Source organism: Cyprinus carpio, chromosome B9 (assembly GCF_018340385.1).
Source record: "Cyprinus carpio isolate SPL01 chromosome B9, ASM1834038v1, whole genome shotgun sequence".
In the NCBI taxonomy this organism is placed as follows: domain Eukaryota; kingdom Metazoa; phylum Chordata; class Actinopteri; order Cypriniformes; family Cyprinidae; genus Cyprinus; species Cyprinus carpio.
Window position 1 is genome coordinate 19,184,966 of NC_056605.1, and position 17,492 is coordinate 19,202,457.

Consider the following 17,492-nt stretch of genomic DNA (forward strand, 5'->3'; position numbering starts at 1 on the left):
TAAATCTGTATTTTTGGATAGTAATGTTGATCCGGGCTGTTGTTTTCTCAGGGCAGGGTGTCAAAAACAAGGTACAAAACACACTAATTCTAACGCTCTAATGGCATGAGCGAAGTTAAAGGGGAGCTCTAATGCTGTTTCATGTATTCAGAGTTATTTACACTGTTAAAGAGTTGGATTCTCATGCTAAGCATGGCCAAAGTTTAAAAAAATGATTTGGACGTATAAAAGAGTAATTTTGTGCCAAATACACACTTCTGGGTTTCTTACAAGTTTGGGAAAGTTTTTCTCGACCCTTCATCACCAAAACAAAATTAAGGGAACAACTCATTATGTCATCACTACCACAACAACAACGCACACATCAACCAACAACACACTTCATTCGGCAGCACTGCATGGGACTCGCTCGGGAAGAATGTCTCCAAAGAAGTGTGTTTTTGTTTGTAAAGGAAAGATAACCTTTTTCAGCTTCCCAAAGAACCCAGCGTTCAGTGGATGCAGTTTGTTTTTTCGGGGCAGCAATGGAGTTTCTCAAGTGTGTTTGTTGATGAGCGTTTTATAAACAAGGCCCAGTTCGACGCTGGATTTGCACATTGTTTGATACTGAAAGATGGAGCGGTCCATGCCACAAAATATCCCACAAACAATGCTTAACTATAGACAGTAAGTGAAACTGCATCAAATATCTCTGTTTTGTTGGCAATCAGTGCTTGAGTGCTGCTCGTCATCCTTTAGCTCCACCCACAGCATGGCTCCAAGAGCTTGGCAGTTTACAGAGAGAATCGGAAAGCTGTATCTTTCTTTTATAAATATGATAAAACTAAAGACTTTTTGGAGATATGAAGGATGCAATACTACTTTATAGATACTCAAGATTAACATGAGATTGGGTGAAACTGTGTGTGTTAGGTCACCTTTAAAACACTGTCATCACAAGCCTATTACCATGTTGGTAGAATTAGTCACTGGGTGTAGGGGTAATCTTAAACAGTCTTATCGCTCGAAGGGTCCGAAGCAGATAACAGCAACCTTGCGTTCTTTTCATTTTCTAAGTGTGCCATTTCTGTGGACATTTTATCTTGGTGAACAAAAGCAGGCCTTCCTTTGGCTCTGGCTGAGCACCTCAGTAATGCTTTGACAATCAGGTAGGCCAGTTCAGCCAGATTGAGCACAATGCAGATGGCAGAAGATCCCACCATGAAGATGGTGAAGACTGTCTTCTCTGTTGGTCGTGAGATAAAGCAGTCAACTTTATTGGGACAGGGCCACTGCTCACACTTCACAAGACGGGCCATATGAAACCCATCGTAGACATAATACAGAGCGTACATGAATCCGGCCTCGAAAAGGAGCCGGAAGAACAGGCTGGAGGTGTAGGTCCACCACAGCAGCCCGGTGATGGGTAGACGCCTCTTCTTCAGACTCTCCAGGTCGTCCCCTTTGGCACCGCCACCTCGGTTGGCCAAAATTCTTTACATTGCGTTTGCGATACGCCACCACATGCATAGCCACCAGCAAAGCCGGTTGTAGACACAAAGATGAGCTGCAGGCACCAGAAACGGATGTGTGAGACTGGAAAGAAGTGGTCATAGCAGACATTTTTGCAGCCGGGCTGTTGTGTGTTACAGGTGAAGTCGGACTGCTCATCTCCCCAGACCGTTTCGGCGGCAATTACAAGGATGCAAATGCGGAAGATGAAGAGGACAGACAGCCAGATCTTTCCCAGGCTGGTGGAGTGTTTATTTACCCCTCCCAGCTGGGCATAAAGTGCTGCCCAACTCATCCTGTCTGCTGTTGCTCTCAGCTCCTAATCATCGAAAAGAAAGAGACGAATTTGAGCAACTACATATAATATAAATTTTAACTGAAAATATTTGAGTTCAAATTTGAACAATATGTAAAGTTCAAACACTTTATATATATTTAAATGTAAATTTGAACTTAAAAATTGTAAAAATTTTGTCAACTTCTGAGTTCAAATTTAAATTTCATATAATATATAGAATAGAATGTTTTTGAAAGACGTCTCATGCTCACCAAGGTTGATCAAAAAATACAGTAAAATAGATACAGCATATGACAATGATTTCTAAAGGATCATGTGACACTGAAAACTGGATGATGACTTCTGAAAATTCTGCTTTGCTATGACAGGAATAAATTACATTTTAAAATATATTACAACAGAATTATTATTTTTTTAATTGTAATACTTCACAATATTTTTTACAGATGGTACAATACTGCACTCATTTATATTTTTGCTCAAATTAATGCAGTCTTGGTAAGCATGAGAGACTTATTTAAAAAACATATTATTACAAACTTTACCAGTAGGGTAAGCTTTCATTTTCATTCCTCAATCCCAACACAAAAATTATAATTTTGTCTTCAAAAAGAGTCAACATACTGAATTGAAAATACCTTCATTAACATATATGAATAAATCCATTAATAATATTATTAGATTCATATTAAGATATCCTTCTTTCCCACTTATTTTGGTAACTTTGGTAATATTTGGTCGAAATTAACACGGAAGAATTATCACATAATACTGTCACTTAAAAAATATTGAAATGTCTGGCGGTTTTACAAAAGGAAGTTTACCTGTTAGCCTACAAAATGATTCAGATCAAATCCATGATATATATCCGCCCAGGTGAGTTAAAAATCAGTACTTTCACTTGCGGAGTTTCTTTGTGGTCTCGAGAGTGAGATGAAGTGATTTGACTGAGGACAGTGAGCGTAAGTCTAGTGCACCTGACATCGGGCGGAGTCGCAGCGTTCATTGGGTGGTTCTTGAACTCGAAGGCGTAAAAACTGGAACGTTCCTGGAATGCTTCGCCGCTTCAGCAGCGATCTCACAGTCGCGTCGCTAGCGTGTAGATGTGGTATTGTTTTCAAACGTACAACATCTCTTAACTTTCACACAGTATAGTTTTAAATATTTCAGGTCACGAGTAAATAACACAGTTGGAATACAATGTTTTAGTCTAACTGTTCAGGTGCCACGAAACGTATGAAGTATGAAACGTATCTATTGCTTGCATTAGATTAATACTGCAACTTAATGTAAGTAGATTAATTCAGTTAAGTTTAGGCCCACTAATAAACTGTCTCTGCATTATTTCACAAAATATCAAGCCAAACAAAAAGCCAACATCATAAAAAAACAAAACATAACAAATATTTACTATTTAATTTTATAAACTAAACCACTACACAATCTTCTACTACACTAGGACAAATGGTGAATGACGTCATGCACTAAAAATCACCACCTTGATACCAGTCAGTTATTTCAGCGTTCTGAAAAAAGCATTATTTGCATCTGACACTTGGTTTGAAATGTTATGACATTCATACATCTCAAGATAAGTGTACATATAATTATTGCGCTCAGTTTAGGTATAAAGAGATTAATTCATAAATGTCCAATGAGGAAGTTACGAAAATTCCATTCACTTTCAATTGCGCATGTTTTCCTTTTAATTGTAAATTTCACATTAAAGTGCTCTTTAGTCAATATTCTGTTGACTGGAATAAAAATATTTAACACCAAGGACAACAATGGCTCAGAGGATCCATAACCACTTCCATTTAGGTACAGTAGTGTCTCATGGACTAGCCTCATTCCTTCAGTTTAGCTAGTCCCATCAGCAGTTGATCTCTTCTCTCTCTCCTGGCTGTAAGGTGCTCCTGTTCAGCAGGGATCAACTCACAGATCTCCTAAAGTAGATGGTAAAATATTTCAGTTTATATTGATTACAATAACTATATATTTATAAATATATATGAGTATTTAGGAAATCTGATTTAAGATTTCAAAAGCAACTCTTTCAAGAAATTTTCCAATTATTAATAATATAACTGATATTTTGCATACTTTTATAATTCTAGCTGCTGGCTCTCCGGAAAAGTCTGGAACAGGTCCAAAAGTATTAAGAACCCTCTTCATGCCCTGGCTATAGCGCTGGAGATAATCTACCATACCTGGAAAGACAAAAAAAACAGAATGAGGATCAAATCAAAATGTGATTTTGCATTTCTAAAATACAGTAGTATTACAGTTGACTACAAAAGGTCTGATTTTTTCATGACTCTAATAACAACATATTACAGAAATAGTTTTGATTGATTTTAATTCATTTAAAATAATTTTTTAAAACGAGCTACAAAATTAATATTTTGTATAACAAATGCTGCTTTCTCCCTATGAATAACTGTGACAAAAAGTATAATCAGTTTGGAACTGTGTCTAAAATGATTCAGCAGATAAAGTTACTGACTTTTTGTTTTGTAACAGAGTTTTCAAGCATGAATTGAGTAGCTCTTCATCTGAAGGGCATGAGTTCTTTTAGAAGGGCTCTCAGCAGATAAGATGTACACCAGTGAAAGTTCAGCCACAGTTCTTCGCTTACAGTTTCCAAGAACTTGTGCCATTACAGCAATGGAAGAAACTAGGGCAAAACTCTTGTGTTTACAGGGGGGCTTTATTACCACAGTGAGAGCACTGTAGCACTTCACTCGCAGTACAAGGAGGTAGGGCTGAGAATAACAAGTCATCTGTCATCATCAAAGGTTAGTACCGGTGTCACATGGCAAAGCACGTTTCATAGGGGGAGCAGGGTCATCCTATAGATTTCACACTGCCTTCTGATTTTCACCGTGAACATGAGATCTCTTCAAAACATACGCACACACTTAAGGTCATGTGAGGTGGATGTAATCGAAAAAATAAGAGGTTTTCACAGACTGCTTTTTCGCTGCCCCAAGCACCGCACACATTTATTTACATGAAATGAAAACAAAAGCTTCTTAATGCTTAAATACAAAGTTTCATTATCCCATTTTTTTTAAATTGCATGGGTTAATAGGTAGCTTGCCTTCTGGTGCATTGAGATGCATGGTTTCAATGGGACCTATAAAAGCGTAGCGCATGCCCAAGCCCTCAGACATCACCAGATCAATGTCCTTCACTGAGATCACTCCATCCTGGATGAAAAGAAAGAGAAGTTTATTTGGCAACTCACACTGTATTATATGCTTGGATGAAAGACAATGTTTCTAAAAGTGGTTTACTGATGTTCTGATCTTCTAATCCTAAAATTACAGCTTCCTGCTTAGTAGTTTGTCCAGCCAACAAGGTTTGGTCCTCCTTATTGAGAGGAAATCGGAAGGTCCCCACCAACCTTTTTAAAGCCGCTCCCACTGTATTGGGTTTCTCTTATCATTTAACTCAGTGTCCTCTGAACAATGGGATGGCATGGCAGGGGGAGGCAAGTGTGGTTGTGCCAAGCCTTGGGCCCACTTTGCACTCAGATTACCTGTGGCTACAGATACCTGTTGCCTGACTGTGCTGAAATCAAAGCTTGGATACAGAACGGCAGTGGGGGACGAGTATAGGAGGGGGACAGGGTGGTCTTTGTTCAATTCCTGCATGCAACAACGAGGCCGTTATCTCTGTGTCGCCAGGCGGCGGACTGGCTGGGGAAACCGTGAAAAGAGGCCTTTCCTCTACAGTAATCACCAGGGGCAGCCATTAGCTTTCCCAGCTGCTCTACTTTCCAGTGCTGGCTCTCTCTCAAAGAGCTGCCTGAACTCTGAGAGGAAGCATGAGTGGATTTGAGCTGAAAATGTGGAATGTGGGGCACTGTCCAAACTTTAAATGTTCCTCATCATAAAAAATAAAAAAAATCTATTTTTCCTTAAATAAAACAACTGACTTAAATAGCACAAACACAAAAAAGAAGCAAGTCCATGAAGTAAGAAAAAATAAACGTAAGAGGCAAGACCATGAAAACATAAGTCTTTAAGTCTAAAATCTACAGAACTCAACATTAAAAACTGTATGAGAGGCTTATGGAACTCTTAAGGCATCTTAACCCCACTGATTTCAGGCTGCTCTGTGCCTGTTGAAAATTCAGCATATAGACGTGATGCCACATAAAAGCCAGCCTCAATAATGCCTTCTGAGCAGCATTAGAGTTGTGAAGACTCCTAAATGCCACTTCAGAAGTGCTTCTGTGCCAACTACACTGTGCAGTGTAAATGAAAGGGATAGTTCATCCAAAATTCTGTCATCATTTACTCACCCTCAATTAGTTACAAACGTGTGAATTTCTTTCTTCTGCTGAACACAAATCAAGATATTTTGAAGAATGTAGGCAACCAAAAAGTTGATGTCCCCACTGTGGAAGTCAAATGTTTGATGATGGAATTTTCATTTTTGGTTGAACTATCCCTTTAGTGGTGTTATGAACATCAGACCAATTTGAATGATCAGCTGCTAAACAATATTCAAATGTCTGTGGGCACTGTTTTAAACTTTGATGTAACAGCTAGGTATTTGGACCCATGATAACAACATGAACAGCTCACACATTTCATTATTCAAAAGAGTGAAACATGAATAAACTCAAATAATATAATGTGAAGACTTGGAAACTGAACAAAAGAGATGCAACAGCACCAATTAACCAGTCTTTGAACAATATGTAACTTATGTTAAACCAGCTTATGTAATTACTTCTTTTAATTATCTAAACAAAAAAACAGTATGCAATAACCAGTTTGTGTGCTGGTTTTACTGGTTCATCAACAAGCTCCATCTGACATAAGCTTTTAACAGCTCAGAAAGCAGAGTCTTGTGAAATGCATGAAAAGTATTTGCCTAAAACAACAAAAAAAAAAAAAAAAAAAAAGAGGAGAAGTATTTCTGTCATTTAAAAGCTGACCCAAAACATTATACGGAGTTGTTCCTCAAATGGCGCATGTTTAACTTTTATGTTTAACATTTAATTTTCCCTTCCAACCAAGAAATTACAAGACTTGGAAAATGATGTCATTACAGTGTACCTCATAAGAAATGCTTGTTAAGAAATTAAATTCCTCTCACACACACTGTCATATGGACACTGCATAGAAAACGTGAAAACTAATGAGACAGATCTCCATACGCTTTAAGGGGGTCATATGTTGTTGCTAAAAAGAACATTATTTTGTGTATGTGGTGTAATGAAATTTGTTTATGCGGTTTAAGGTAAAAAAAAAAAAAAAACCTTTTCCACATACTGTACATTATTGTTTGTCCTCTATGCCCTGCCTTTCTGAAACGCATCGATTTTTTACAAAGCTCATCGTTCTGAAAAGCGAGGTGTGCTCTGACGGTGTGCATGTGACGGAAATGTTACGCCCCTTGCTGTGATGTGTGTTCCGGTCAGAACTCCAGCACTACAGGACAAAAACAATAAGACTCATTACAAACCAGCCGTTTGTTGCATCCAGTGGGGACATAGTTACGGATTATAATGACTTATACTGTGTTTTTACGTGTTGCGTTGCATCGCGCCACAGAAACATAAAACCATGTCTGCATTTGTGATTGGAGAAACGATCAACGACAAGCGTTACTCTACAACAGCGACTCTCAACCACATTCCTGTAGGACCCCCAACACTGCACATTTTGCATGTCTTCTTTGTCTGAAACACCCATTTCATGTCTGTGAATCTCTACTAATGAGCAGGTGGCCTGAGTCAGGTGTGTTTGATTAAGGAGACATGCAAAATGTGCTGGGGGTCCTCCAGGAATGTGGTTGAGAACCACTACTCTACACCAGCGGTTCTCAATTCCAGTCCTCGCGCCCCCCAGCTCTCCATATTTTACATGTGTCTCTTTGTTAACACACCTGAATCAGATAATCAGCTCGTTAGACGTGAGCTCTGTGCATGAACTGTGTTCCCATTGATATGGTCCCTACACAGTGTTCTTTCCTCCTTAATCCCTGATCAGGGGAAATCTGTTGAATGCCCCTCAGAAAGTCCCTGCTCGCAAGGTAGTACTTTTTCAAAGGTCTGGAACTTTCGTGGGCGGGACTTGGGGGTTAAACATGCTGATTGGTTGAGGTCACGCAGCATTGTGATTTCAACAACCATTTATTTTGATAATTTTCAAAATATTACTGTTATCGTGTCATGAAATGTAGTTTTAAAAGTATTTCAGGCAAGAATGTAGTTGTTTAAAACTAAAAATTTGCGGTTTATTTATGAAGACAGCACCTGTTTAAAAATGTGTTTCGCCGATTTCGGAGACGATCAGCTCCACGCGATCAGCAGGAGCTCAGTGCCCATGTATCCGCCTAGAGCACTCTAAACTCGGCTAGTCCTTCTGACATTTGCCTCTGAAAATATAATTTGTTTTGGGTAAATCTAACAGGTAATCTTTGGTCTTTATTCAATTGATCTATATGTTAAAATGAAAATAAAAAGAGGGAATTGGTATAATATTTCGTTTCATTGAAATGTAGGCTGTATATATACACATTTCCCTGAACTAAGTACATTTCTGCAGCTATTATTATGTTTAAATGAAAACAAAAGGAGGCAGTGGTATTTGATATTCTATTTCGTCTTGTTGTAAATATACAGTGAGGAAAACTGCAGTAGCCAAGGCGAGCTAACTGATGTTATCAAGTACGCTGCTGTTTGCAGAATTACTGGACTTGTGTTGTTTCGTCCGCGGGAGATCACACTCCCGAGTCGAACTCGCAAAGTCCGAACTACCGAGAATGCAAAATCTGCGTAGTTTGTATTGAAAACATGCGCAGACCTACGTCACCAGACTATTTGCCTAATCTTCACGGTACTTTACTGGGGAAGTCGTGGCTTAGTGGTTAGACAGTTTGACTCCTAACCCTAAGGTTGTCGGTTCGAGTCTCAGGCCTGCAATACCATGACTGAGGTGCCCTTGAGCAAGGCACCTGACCCCCAACTGCTCCCCGGGCGCCACAGAATAAATGGCTGCCCACTGCTCCGGGTGTGTGTTCATGGTATGTGTGTGTGTGCACTTTGGATGGGTTTAATGCAGAGCATGAATTCTGAGTATGGGTCACCATACTTGGCTGTATGTCACGTCACTTTAGACCACGGTGGAAACGCAGAAAGCAACAGGTCTGGGGGGGAAATAGTTCCTGGTACAATTGTTCCGGGTAATTTCGTTGGCAAGTGATTGCATAATGACACCACTGATGAGGAAATGAAGGATGAGGAAAGAAGAATAATGGTTATAAGGAAGAACACTTATTTACTTTTACAGCTATATATATATATATATATATATATATATATATATATATATATATATATAAAATAATCCCACTCCTTCTAAATGATTCATGATGAATAAAATCAATACAAATAACATTTACATCTAATGTGACATTTTGTCTCCACCCTCATAAGATTTCCTTTAGTTTAGCCTCAGTTCAGTGGTTATAAATCTCTGAAACGAGCAGAAACGTCAAGTCAGTCAAAAAGGTTAAGTAAGAATAGCATATAATTTTCAGTGTTGCCATATAAGTTGTGAAATTGTCTCTAAACACAAAAGCAGAAAGGACAGCATACTTTATTGGACATACTGTGTACCATATGTACATCTGGAACCAGCTTTATAAAAAAGCAAATTGACACTTACAACTGGTTCAACATTTAACCTCTCAAATGTCAGAAACTGGGATTAAGTCACAGAATGTTCTTAAGTAACAACAACACAAGGGCTTTTACTTTTGTAAGGAACCTCTGTTTTAGTTTACTTTATTGAGAGAATTTTTCTAGGGCTTTCCTCTCAAAACTTAAATCAAAATCTTGTCCTTGTTGTATCTAAATTAAATATTTCAAAAACTCAAAAACAAACATTCTGTCATCATTTGCCCAATTGTTTTTCTGCTGCTCACTATTATTATACAGAATAAAAGTGTGATCTGAACATTGTGCTAAATATCTTCTTTTGTCTTCCACAGAAGAAAGAAATCATGCAGGTTTGAAGCAACATAAGAGTGAGTAAATGATTATATTAAGTGATGGTGATAATGATGAATCCTTACAATTATTCATATCAAGAGATATTTGTTTCATACTTAAACGTTTCGGTTAATCTGCGTTATGTAGGATAAGGATATTTTCCAAAGATTACAGTATTCATGAACACTACATGAAAAAAAAAAACTACTCAACAAAATGGGTAACAATGATGTTATGTACGATTGGCTACAACTACAGTTAGGAAAAGGCTTCTTGAGAGAGTTGATAATGCATAACACAATTTCCCCACACCTCTGCTACACGGTACATTGTCCATATAATCCTGACATGCTGACATCTGTGTATAGAACATCATTTCATGTCACCATGAATCATCTTCACAGTTTTGTGATGATGCCTCTATAATACACCCTGCCTGGACAGAACATGCAATTTTCTGTTTTGTCTTTAATTGTCCATTACTCGACTGAATAATGAACAGCTACTCTAAAAATAAGTTCAAAGTGAAGTGTGCATTGTTTGTGGAAGTGCTTTCTTGACTCTGCTTTTTGTTCATGCTTGTGGCCAGTGCTGAAAAGGGTTTGGTTTTTAAAGTGGATCATCTAACTCTACCCCATGTTCATTTGATACACTGTAATAAAGGTGTACTGTATAACCAGGACAAAACCACCAGTGTGAGGAAAGATAAGCTGGCCAGTCTAAAAGTTTCTCAAGAGAAACAAAGAAAAGATATGTTGATTTTCCCCTTCTCTAAATCAATCATTTGTAAACAGTGAGATAAGACTATGGCTGTTGCATTTTTTTCAATGTTTTCAAAATACAATAGTCTCTGTTCATTCATTACTTCCACTAATTTCACTTTTCTTTCTTCCTAGAAACAGGGTGTTACAGAGACATGCATCAAAATTTACAAAAGTTATAGTATTTTCTTGTTCATAGATATGCAAGTAATATGAATTGTCTACAATATATTTTCTCCACACATGAACAAATAAAGGGTCTGTTATCAGAGCTATGATATAAACTAACAACATTCATCCTGTTACATAGATTTTACCTTGGGTAATGGTGGTCTTTACCATGTGATTTGTGGTAAGTTCACTGTAATGCAGGCCTTAAAGAGAAAGTTCACCCAAAAATGAAACTTCTGTCATCATTTACTAACCAAACAGGTGCTGGTCCCCACTGACTTCCATAGTATGAAAGGGGACCAGAAACTGTATGCTTACCCACATTCTTCAAAATATCTTGGTTGAACTATCCCCTTTAAGTGGTGCATTGCTTTTATAATATTGCAGCAACAATTAAAATAAATAAATAAATAAATAAATAAATAAATAAATTAATAATAATAATAATAATAATAATAACAACAACAACAAAAAAATAAATAGCTACATATGCTAAATAAAACAATTTTAATTAAATTTTTCATAACTGACAGGACATAACTGACAACTATTTTATTGTACAGTACCGTACAAAATTTGGGGTTGTAAATTTATTTTATTTATTTATTATTTTTTTAAAGACTTTTTGTTTTTGTGGAAACTGTGATACTTTTTAAAGGATTCTTTGATGAGTCGACAGTTCAACAGAACCTGGAATGCCCATAAGCACAACACCTCCTTACATGTCCTGTCCATTTCACTACCCTCTGTGCCAATGTCAACAAATGTTTACTTGGTGCGTTATGAATTTTACCAGAGAATGGGTAGGTAGTCGAAATATTAATCAGTATAATCATGACTCTAACTGATATGTGGTTTTGTTCCATGGCTCAACTAACCTGAACCAGCCTCCAGGACTCGGCTATGATGGCATACTGAACACGGTTCAATGCGAAACCATCGATCTCCTTCCTGAGTCGCACAGGTGCCTGCCCGACATCTGTCATCAGTGAGTAAGCAACATCCATTACAGCAGGCAGTGTTTCGGGGTGTGGCACCAGCTCCACCAGACGCACATAGTAGGGCGGGTTTACCTGTGAGGTTCAAAACAAGAAGGAAATGACACCAGTTAGTTTGCCCCTGGACACAGATAAAGCACTATACCAATGTGTTTACTAGAGCTAGAGATAATGGCCTTGTATTGAACTTCTTTCCCACTATGAAGGTCTCTCTGTCTAAATGTCTGACCTCAAATGGTTGGCATCCAGGATTAAACATTCACTTAATGCAGGTGAAGTTGAACTATTTGCCTCACACTGCTTTGAAGGACAACGCGACCAGCAAGACCTTGCAGCTTATGAGATCAGAGTGGAATTTCCATTAAGCATGGAAGGATTCAAAGTCCAGCAAAGCCCTCTGGGCCTAAAACACTTATCTCCATCCTTCACTACAGGCTGCTAAATCAGGACTGAAAAACCTGACACGTGCATGTAAATAATGCTTTCATTAAATAAACATAAATAGTAGCACTAAAACTAAAACATGAATGTTGTAAGAACATTTGAAAATAAAAATTGTTATTTGCGGTAACTGAAGTATATGCATATCAAATGAACTGTCAAACATACTGGCAATCCTTTTTTATTTTTTAATCATTTTCATTATTTATTTCATAATTTCTTTCAAAAACAATTTCAAAGGCCTAAAAATTAGATTTGAGTCTCACCTTTTCAATTTGGCCTCAAACTTGTGCATCCCCACAGTGTATATAATATAATATAATCTCTCACAGACTGTAATCATAACTAACCGGATGAGAAATGATGCACCGAGTTCGGTTCTGGACACGAGAGAACATGTTGCTTGGCATCAGGCAGGAAGTGGAGCTGCTGAGAATCACGCTTTCTGTGACAAGATTCTCAACCTCATGGAAGACAGTCTGCTTTGCTTCTAGGTCCTCAAACACACACTCCTATTCACAGAGAACACAGAGGACAAGAGCAGATAATGGTCAACAAATTAGCAAAGGGACTGTATGAAATGTACTATAATTGAAGCGGTAGCAACATCTTTTCCATACGAGCACAAAAAAGGAACAAGAAGAAAACACAAGAGCGGAAAAAATTAATGAGAGTGGAATGGGCTGAAAAAATATGACGTGAATAATTATAAAAGGCTGATATAGCAGACAGGAATATTCACTCACGCTTCTTTAATTATTTAGCAGGAAATCTTTTTAGTAGTCAGAGTTGCTATGAAACTAAGTAAGGACAGATAATCACTTCCATATTGAGACATACATACGAAATGATTGGAGAAACCCAGAATACGTCACCAGAGAGAAGATCCAGTTATGACATTTTAAATCTCAAGATCATTTTTTTTTTTAATGGCACATATACATTAATAAATCATTTAAATTAAAATCTAAAATATAGATTAAAAAAAAAAAGATGAATTTGTGAATGGTGAATTTTCACTTCACGCTGACTTTAAGAATGTGAGGATTTTAGGAAAAAAAAAGAAAAACGCACACTAACCGCTAAAATAAATGTATATTATAATATCCCCAATACAGAAATGTGCAAATACAGCAGTATCAGCGCATAACAGGACTATATGCCATCATTAAATGTTGACATCATCATAACTGGGAAAAACAGAAACCATCAGCTGTCAATGAATGTAGCACACAGGAAAAATGCATGATCAGATACATCACCTCATCCATCTTTATGAATCCTTATGGGGGAGAAAAAAAGGAATTTCCAATATCAAACAGAGGTTTGGCTCCAAAGTATTCAATACATTTTAATAATTAAACACGGGTACAATTTCAATCATTAATCACATTAACTCATAGAATGTTCAAACCATAGAGATGTCTTCTGGTTTCATGTGCTTTTTTTTGTGCACATTAAAACAATTAAATGTAAAATAATGAATTTGGTACTTGTCATTAGTGAACACTCTTTCTTATCTTCACATGAAATACTTGTTGCTTTCGTTCCATACATATCAGGGAGATATTTATCGGGCCCAGTCCCATTTTTGGGTCATCTGCATCTGAGGGGAAACCGTACCTGGACAAAGAAAGCTCCCTCCAGGGCCTGCTGCAGGTCATCATGACTGCTGAGTAGACTCAACTGCTCTGCAGCCGTGAGATTTCCTCTCAGCATATTGGCTTGCTGAAGCTCCTCAATCTGTTTCCTGCTCACACACGAAAACACATTATTCATCTTAAATTCAGCAAAATGTGTATGAAATCTGACAGCTGTTCTGTCCAAATACAATGTCTTAATCATGGTTTATGACTGACAAGACATCTGTTTCAGATGTAAATTATGTCTTTAAAAAACACTTTTTACTTTAACAAGCAACTCTGCATGCATCACAGAAGATTACTGTTTTTTTTTTAATTTGTAAATAAAAGAAAAATGATTGTAGAGCGTTTTACAAGAAAATACTATTTCAGTTTTTCTAATTCAATGCGTTTCTTTGTAACTGTTTGTGAAATTCACTAGCAATTTCTTAGTGAAATTTGTTTCTACACATATTTTACAGTGTAAATTCATATCTAGGAAAGAAAAAGCCCTGCAACTCCCCCTGGTGACAGAAGAGGTGAATCAAGGGAGAGGGATATTTACACAACATAAACATATGTACAGAGAGTACTAATATGTTTTAGAAAACTTAAATTTGTGCATATTTTTTTCTTTGCATATTATGCCCTCTCTTTTATTCTATTGATCTCCTCGGATCATTGCTTTATGTAGCGTTGTGCCATAAAAATGGGTCACAAACCTGCTCTGACAAAAGTTGAGCAGTGATGCTCAAGGCAGAGAATTTGACTGAGGGGTCATCAGGTCATTTTTCTTTCCTGTTTTGCTGTTTAAAACTGACCTGATCTCTGTGATGGCCCCTGATGCTTGTCCAGGTTTGTTGTCATAGATCTTGACCATGTATCCTCCACTCAAAAACACCATGGCCCAGGAGCGGCCGATCAGCCCACTTTTATTATGCCACATACATGCAATTAGAAAAAAGAGACAGCACAGTAAATAAATCAAATATAAATGCAGACCAAGGAGTCTGTTAACATTAGTGAAAATCAATGCATTGTCTACATACCAAAATGAGGAACATGTCAGACTACTTAAACAGGAACTTTAATATTGCATGACAAATAAAGATAATATGACTTTGATGATCATGCATGAAAAAAAACCCCTGTAAAATAGAGTAATAACCTTATTTGCACCAGCCATACCTACCCAAACTATCTCAAATAAGCACATACCGAATCACGTGATCGTTTTATTTTGGTCATAAATCACTGCAGTTCATTTTTTACATGCACTTTTCTGATATGGAGTAATACCATAGACTGTATAAAAACATGGATTCATAAACACAATCACAGTGGAGTTCAAAGACCACTCAGCTATTCTGTTAGACAATCTCAGGAACACGTCTGCAAAAACTACCAGACTGACTTAAAGTAACTCTCACCTCCCGACAACAGTAATAATCTTTCCTTTTAATGAACTCATCGCAAACCCCTTCACAAATGTCAAAACTCAGTCAGCTACTTCACAGGAGCCCCAATATCACCAGACTTCAGCTTGTCATGTGCACGAAAGAGAGGCGGAGCCTAGCTACGGCGCCTCACACGCGCCTAAATACATCTGGACTTTTACAGAAGGATGGATTGCAGCGCAGAAGGCGTTCATACGTCCATTCAGATATGTAATGTAAAAAAAAAAAACATAGACACAAATATAAATATAGCTGCAAGCAGCAATTACAGAGCCAAGCCGTCCAGCGGCAAGTTAGGGAGCTAAGCATGGCGCATCAGACCAAATGCAACAATGAGCAAGAAAAGCAATTTTAGGATGATTGTAATTGAAATGGCTGAAAAATCATAAAAACAACCGCTAGTAGCATGATTTATATTGGCTTATCAAGTTTGGCCAAAAGGTGGCGCTGTTATCAAATCGATGTGGTGTGTTCTGTGTGAGTTGACAATTACACACACAAAAAAGTTTGGCAGACCTGCCAACCTGTACGCATTTTGATCTCAAAGTACGCTGGTACGATTTGTCACTCTAAACTACACAAAAATCTAGTGAACGCCCCGTCCACGCGCAGTATTCAAAACAAGCAACAGAAAAAGATGAAGAGTTAAACCAATCAGAGAGTTTTTTTGTTTGTTTTGCATTTAAATAATTTCTGCGTTTTATTTCTCTCCTAGTAGCCTATAGTTTATAGTTTCAGTTCAAAGCCGCTCGCGCTCACCCCGTCAGATGCTCTGACAGAAAGGCAGTGTGTGAGGCTGACAGAGACGCGCTGTTTAATGTGTTTGAGATGTGCTATTTTCCTTAATGCATCTGTAAAAATTTTTTAAACAAGGCATGGAAAAATTTCCATTTTGCTGTCAGAAGGGCATGAGTTTTGCTTTGCGATTCTCCGCTAAACTCCACAGACTTCATTAAGAACGAGCGCAGCGCGCACCAAACAGACAGCGCTCAATGAAACAGGAGCGCAATAACGCTGAATAAAATATACATTTTGCTAAAATATTTGTAGTTGGACAATAAATGTGACATATGTAGAATTTTAAACCTACAAGTAAGTGTATTTGTATGATAGCACTAATTAAAAAATAGCCTTTTTACTCAAATACTCTGCTCATAATATTCATTCATATTTAATTAACTAAAACTAACTCCTTAAAAAAAAAGATTTTTTTTTTTTATATAGAATTCATACAAACAAATTAATTTTAAATTAAACTTTTTTGCACATAAAATATGGCTACATGCTTACATTCACTTTATTTGTTTAATCCAAATGCAAAATACCGAGATATATAGGCTACCGTATACCGCAATCCAGCCAAAAAATACAGAGATATGAATTTTTGCTCATATCGTCCAGCCCTATACAGAAGTGTACTGGAGTTTTAATTAAAGTGTACTAGAGTTTTTTCCTTTTTTAAAAAAAAAAATAAATAAATGGCGCTAAATGGCAAAAATTAACTAAACAGTTACGGTAAAGTGTAAACTGTTTACCCCCACTCCACCCCGCCTGCCACGCTGATGGTACTCAATTTTTTTCCAAGGTTGCCAGGTCTGGTTTTGTGTCAATACGCCAAAGCATTGCAGAGATACAGCCTCAAGTGACATTTTGGCACCATGCCTCAAATTCGTTGCTGTGGTAGGCTATGCGAAAACGGGTTTGTCTATCAACACAAAATCCATAACTTTTTGTCAGCATGGTCTGAAGATGGTATGATAAAAATTTTGGTGAAAATCGGACCAACCGTCTAGGACGAGTTCGAAAAAGTAGGTTTTTCGAATAATTTAAAATAGTGAAAAAAAACTAAACCTTGCGATTTTTGAATTTTGGTGTTCATTCGACTCGGCATGAGCCAAGGATTCAGAGAAAAAAATAATTTTCCTTCTGTTCCTTACGATTCAAAAGTTATTAGCATAAAAAAATGAAATCTTGGACAAGTGGTGGCGCTAGAGAGTTGGAGCTTCACCAAATGGAAAGGGAGAGGTATCATAATGTATTCAATGTTCTGTTGCTATAGTTCTTCTTAAGCTTTGTGTTTATTATTACCAGAATTGTTTTTAGTATTCTTGTTTTGCTTTTTATTTCAAGCTCTAGCAGAAAAATACATTATGACCTCAGCCAAGCTTATTGCTCCAGCCATTGGGTCGTCATTTGCTGCTGGGTTTGACTGGTGAGTTATTTATACTACTTTTCA

The 17,492-nt window shown here is 37.4% G+C and overlaps 1 protein-coding gene and 1 pseudogene across 1 annotated transcript; both read right to left on the reverse strand.

The window, feature by feature from the left end:
* Positions 1–655: 655 nt before the first annotated feature.
* Positions 656–1,786, reverse strand: LOC109096789 (annotated as a pseudogene).
* A 1,680-nt stretch (positions 1,787–3,466) lies between these two features.
* On the reverse strand, positions 3,467–15,360 carry cryl1 (crystallin, lambda 1). Its single transcript, XM_042731358.1, has 8 exons — positions 15,230–15,360; positions 14,621–14,728; positions 13,801–13,927; positions 12,528–12,689; positions 11,617–11,811; positions 4,893–5,001; positions 3,893–3,999; positions 3,467–3,735 (listed from the first exon to the last, which is right to left on the reverse strand). The coding sequence occupies exons 1-8, from the start codon at positions 15,268–15,270 to the stop codon at positions 3,637–3,639; spliced, it is 948 nt and encodes a 315-aa protein (XP_042587292.1). The 5' UTR covers positions 15,271–15,360; the 3' UTR covers positions 3,467–3,636.
* Between the last annotated feature and the right edge of the window lie 2,132 nt (positions 15,361–17,492).